At 46.0% G+C, this 4,587-nt stretch overlaps 2 protein-coding genes across 4 annotated transcripts in view; both read right to left on the bottom strand.

The window, feature by feature from the left end:
• Positions 1-1,165, bottom strand: part of LOC105569284 (tyrosine-protein phosphatase non-receptor type 1) — a 13,132-nt gene extending 11,967 nt beyond the window's left edge. For 2 of the 3 annotated variants that reach the window (XM_012025636.1, XM_012025634.1), the window contains exon 1: positions 663-1,165. In XM_012025636.1, the coding sequence (XP_011881026.1) occupies positions 663-758 (96 nt within the window). In that variant the 5' untranslated portion in view covers positions 759-1,165. The remainder of the gene's footprint in view (positions 1-662) is intronic. The other variant, XM_012025635.1, reaches the window with a different exon arrangement.
• Positions 1,166-1,901: 736 nt separating this feature from the next.
• On the bottom strand, positions 1,902-4,024 carry LOC105569283 (embryonic stem cell-specific 5-hydroxymethylcytosine-binding protein). Its single transcript, XM_012025633.1, has 6 exons — positions 3,925-4,024; positions 3,291-3,516; positions 2,805-3,122; positions 2,627-2,734; positions 2,399-2,553; positions 1,902-2,281 (listed from the first exon to the last, which is right to left on the bottom strand). Exons 1-6 carry the CDS (start codon positions 3,948-3,950, stop codon positions 2,143-2,145), a joined length of 972 nt encoding a protein of 323 aa, XP_011881023.1. The 5' UTR covers positions 3,951-4,024; the 3' UTR covers positions 1,902-2,142.
• Positions 4,025-4,587: the final 563 nt, after the last annotated feature.

Below are 4,587 nucleotides of genomic sequence, written 5' to 3'. Positions count from 1 at the left end.
AGAGAGAGAGAGAGAGAGAGAGAGAGAGAGAGAGAGAGAGAGAGAGAGAGAGAGAGAGAGACACAGAGACGCTTTAAAGCCCGTATCTCCCGACAGAAATCGCCGGCCGGGGGAGAGCAGCTCGCTCCGCGTCTAATCCCCCTTCTCCGTTTGCAAGAAAATTTACGCGTCCCTGCGCGCACATGACGTCCGCGTCCCGACTTGGCGTTGTCGTACGTTGTCATCGTGCATGAAAGAGAGAGAATCCGTGGTTCCAGTCGGAGCGCTCGCGTATTTCAGCGACGAAGCGTGCCGGGGGACGGACTCCGCCGGCCGACGCTCGGTCTCTCGCGGAGTCCCGGCGCAGCCCCCGGGGGCGTCTCTCGCGAGAACGACGGCCGCGGCAAGGAGCGATCCCGGGGGAGCGATAGCGCGGGACTCCGCGCGCGCGCGAGAGGGAGACACGGGGAAAAGGAGAGAAAGAGAGAGAGAGAGAGAGAGAGAGGAGAGTCGTCACGCGGCGACGAGGTACGTGACGCGGAGCCGGCACGGCGCGTCAGCCGGGAAGGCTCCGGAGTCGCGTGATTCCGCTCGCGGAAACGGAAGAGCCGAGCCGCTTCTCCCTCGCCCTCCCCTTCCGTCGCTTTTTCTTTCCTTCCGTCCGTCCGTCCTGCCTCGCTCACCTGATAGAAAGACGCCCAACCGTTCTTGGAGTTGACCTCGCGATACACGGTCTCGACGTTCATCACACTCTTGCCCGTCTCCTCGCCGCTGGTCATCCTGGCGCCGGCTCGCCGCTTCTGTCCCGGATCCTAGCGGCGCGCAGAAATGGGAGACACGACGCACGGCACGCACGGCACGCACGGCACGCACGGCACGCACGGCACACGCGAGGAAGCTGGGACTCCTCCGACTCTCTCGCTTTCCTGCCCACTCGGCCCCTCGTCGCCGGGAGTCAACGTGCCATGTGTCGAGGCTCTCTCGTCGGGCGAGTAGCCCTCGTTGTCCGAAACGCGGGGAAAGGAGCGCGGCGGAGGCGACGGCGACGGCGACGGCGACGGCGGCGGCGGAGTATCGCGCGATGCGAAGCAACGGTTCCGCGAACGGCGCGCACTTACGCACGTAACCTATGGTCCGTGTCGCGGACCAGGCGCGTACACTGCGCGAACTCGCGGACGGCGACGGCGGCGGCGGCGGCGCGCGGCGCGCCAGGGCGACACCCGCGCGCTGCCAACCGGCTCGGTCCCTAGCGCGGAGAGCGTCGCTATTGGACGACGATCTCGCGCCACGGTGCCCGCGATTATTTGTTTCGCTTCGCTTCGCGCACGACTCGTTTTTTTCACAGGATTAATTACTTGGTCAGCGATTATTTGTTCATATTATACAGAGTTTTATGAAAAGGAATAAAATAATGTCTCGTCTAACACCCGGATATAAATAAGAAGTAAAATGTAATTCAGAAACTAGCAAGTAGAAGACAGGAAAGGCAATTAACTGATTCAGTGAAATTGAATTAATGTTATGTACACAAAATTATGAATTATTTTTACGAAAAGACACGTTCCGTGCTATAAAGTAAAATGAGGGGAAAGTAACGGTCCGCGATTATGGACAGCTGCGGAGCAGTTTATCTGTAAATAAAATTCGAATTTTATTTCTAGTTCTAAAGTCTCACGTTGTAAGTCGAAAAGTATTCTACTGTTATTGCTTCAAAGAGCTGGAGGTTACAAGTTGCAAAAATAAAGCTAAAGAATACTCGGCCCTAGTCCCTGAAAATATTACTTATTGGAATATGAACACTCAGAATTCTATATAAAATATTGCGAGTTGTACTCGATCGCACTGAATCCTCTAGTTACTACAATATTACAACTGTCAGGATTGGAAATCCAGAAGAGGAAGCAATAGTTTTACATGTGGAATATTTTACCAGGAACAACATTTTATTCTGAAATGTTAAATATATGATACAAACGTGTAATTCTATGAGGTAGCTGTTTTTCCTGTAAGTTTCCCTATTAGTTAAATCAATTTAATTTATTTAAATATAATTATATAAACAAATTTCATAAGACGTACTGTTTATAAAGTACATCTCAGATCTTAGATAAAAAATAATAAATTCTTATACATAAAAATTTAACCAGTGGTGTCTCAAGAATTTCAATTTTCTTTTCGAATTTTTGAGATATTCTCGTCATCTTCGTTGCTTGGATCCTTATCACTTACGCTTTTCCTTTTATTTGAAGTAGCTGATCCCTTTTGTAGCCAAGAAGTCATAAAAGATGCTTGACCGATCTCTCTATATAACATTAAACCAGTTTTCACTTAATGTTACTGTTATAGAGATATATATGATACAAATCTTTATGGTGTATTATTTAACAAACTGTGTGCCTTTAGTTTCTGTTTTACTTACTTTGGTTTTATCTTTCTCCTACAATCAACAGTTTTGTGGAGCCCATTATTGACAATCGTAGATACCGGATGCCAGTTTAGAGCAGTTTCTTGTAACACCATATCATTTAACGTTTTAACAGCGGCGTCTGTCGATAAATTTTCACTTAACCACAGCTAAAAGAAAATTGCATGAAATCGATAACGAATCTAGCTCGTTCTACCAATTATCTGTCACATAAGCATTTACTTGACACTCTTCCTCATTGGTCAGACACACTGGCATTCGATGATGCAACCAAGACAACACCTTGTTACTCTCTCTTGTAATAACAGTGCAGCTATGTATGATGGTTCCCTGAGGTAGTACAAAATAATTCGTATCTGAAATATTTCTAATAAGATTGTAGGGTCAAGACATTATCTACCTCCTCAGTTTTGTGTATTCCAAATACTCCAGCCAGTTTCAGAACTCTGAAACCTTTCCATCCGCCGGTCTCGGAAAATTCATTGGTCCATGTCGCGGGATCATCCGCCTTTACACCTTTGTCTTGGCTCGCATATATGTAGTACGGTTGCTTCCGAAGCTTATTATCCGTACCGGCCTTCCACTCGAAGAAGCCCTCGCACACCACGATGCATCTTCGTTGCTTTTGCAGCGACGGGGAGTATACCGTGGAAGTCTGTATGCCTTCCAAGCGGCTGTTGTAAGTGGCTATCTTGTTGGAACGTTTCTTATAATCCCCCTGTAAAATTCATCAAACAATTTGTCTAGAAACAGTTTGAATGGCTCGGCGTCCGCGTAATACATTTTAAAACGATTAATAATTTGACATATTCGTAAACGTCAAATAACAAACTTGCAAAATACGCGTGCATCATCTGCCGGTCTACAATCTAATATCGCGGCTTGCCTGATGCCAAGGTGGAATCATCCCCCACGTCATGGCGCAGAGGACCCTCTCCTCCTCTTCTCCCTCAAAATGTGAGCCGGACGCCACGCAGGGCACAACGTCCCGCGGGCACACGTTATAGGATGGATTATACTTCAGCTCGGTTTCAGCCCATTTCAATCTACGTTGTTTGCCATTGCCGTCCTTATATCCGCACGCGCAGCACAAAGTGTCAGGATCCAGTGAGCTAGAAAATATGTGCAAGTGTTCATATAAATTGTCGACTTTCGAGATGGATATCAGGGGATAATTGTAGTTAATGTCGTAATGTAATTTGTTGTACGCATTCATATAACTAAAGCAGCTTGAATTTTTATTAAAATGAATTGATTAAGGTCCACTTGACGTTACGGATGCTTCAGGGCGCTCTTCTTCTCCTTCCTTGTAACAAAGAAAGACGGAGAGAAACGCTTCAAAATATTTTGCAGCATCAAGTGGAACACAGCCTAAGTAACATATATCAAAGGCGTACGTCAAATAAAAGGAAACAATTTCAAGAAAACATTGTAACAATGGATTGATTTGTTCACTGATTAAATGCGTCATGCAGTGATTAAAGTAATTTAAGATGAAATAAAATGACAGAACTATTCACCAACAAAATCGACCACACATTTTCATCAACTCGTCTCGCGTTTCACAATGTTGCCAACTGAGTCAGAGAAGATCGAGCTGATCGAGGGCTTCTTTACGAGAGAGAAGCAGCGACGGCGGCGGCGCCCGAGCGGCGATGAAGACAGCCGAACGCTATGCAACGGCGGCGGCACCGCTTCAGGCTGTCGTACCACTCGATCTGTGTGCGTATGTGAATTAATATAATAATAAAAATATACAAATAAATCAATTTGCATGGAAAGAAAATTATCTCGATTTTAACGAACTCGTCGACTTCGTATATTAATCCATACAACGCAGCAAGGTTTCAGCAACATTGTAGCAATAATTCATCGCAAGATTGAAACAATGGCTACGTTCGGCAGAAAAAGCTGCTTTGCAACTGTTGTAAAATTCATGAATCTGATTGACGTATGCTCTTAAATTCACACAAGATTGAGAGAACACACCAATCAGATTCACGAATTTTACAACAGTTGCAAAGCAGCTTTTCCTGCCGAACGCAGCCATTGCCTAAACGCTGCGAAATATTGCTGCAACACTGCTGCAATCTTGCAGCAACGGTAAAATGTCCGCTTTCAAAAATATTGCAATGTAATATTACAGCAACATAGCAATATAATAATATCTACGTATACTATAC

The sequence above is a fragment of the Vollenhovia emeryi genome, unplaced genomic scaffold (assembly GCF_000949405.1).
Source record: "Vollenhovia emeryi isolate VEMERY1.0 unplaced genomic scaffold, V.emery_V1.0 DF939125.1, whole genome shotgun sequence".
NCBI lineage: Eukaryota > Metazoa > Arthropoda > Insecta > Hymenoptera > Formicidae > Vollenhovia > Vollenhovia emeryi.
The sequence above is the reverse complement of the archived record's forward strand: the minus strand, read 5'-3'. Positions and strand labels throughout refer to the sequence as shown.

Coding starts and splice junctions, on each gene's coding strand:
- LOC105569283 (XM_012025633.1), bottom strand. CDS start 3,950: ATGAAAATGTGTGGTCGATTTTGTTG. Junction 3,517..3,924: donor ATGTGTGGTCGATTTTGTTG/GTGAATAGTTCT, acceptor CATATTTTCTAG/CTCACTGGATCCTGACACTT. Junction 2,735..2,804: donor GAATACACAAAACTGAGGAG/GTAGATAATGTC, acceptor GTACTACCTCAG/GGAACCATCATACATAGCTG.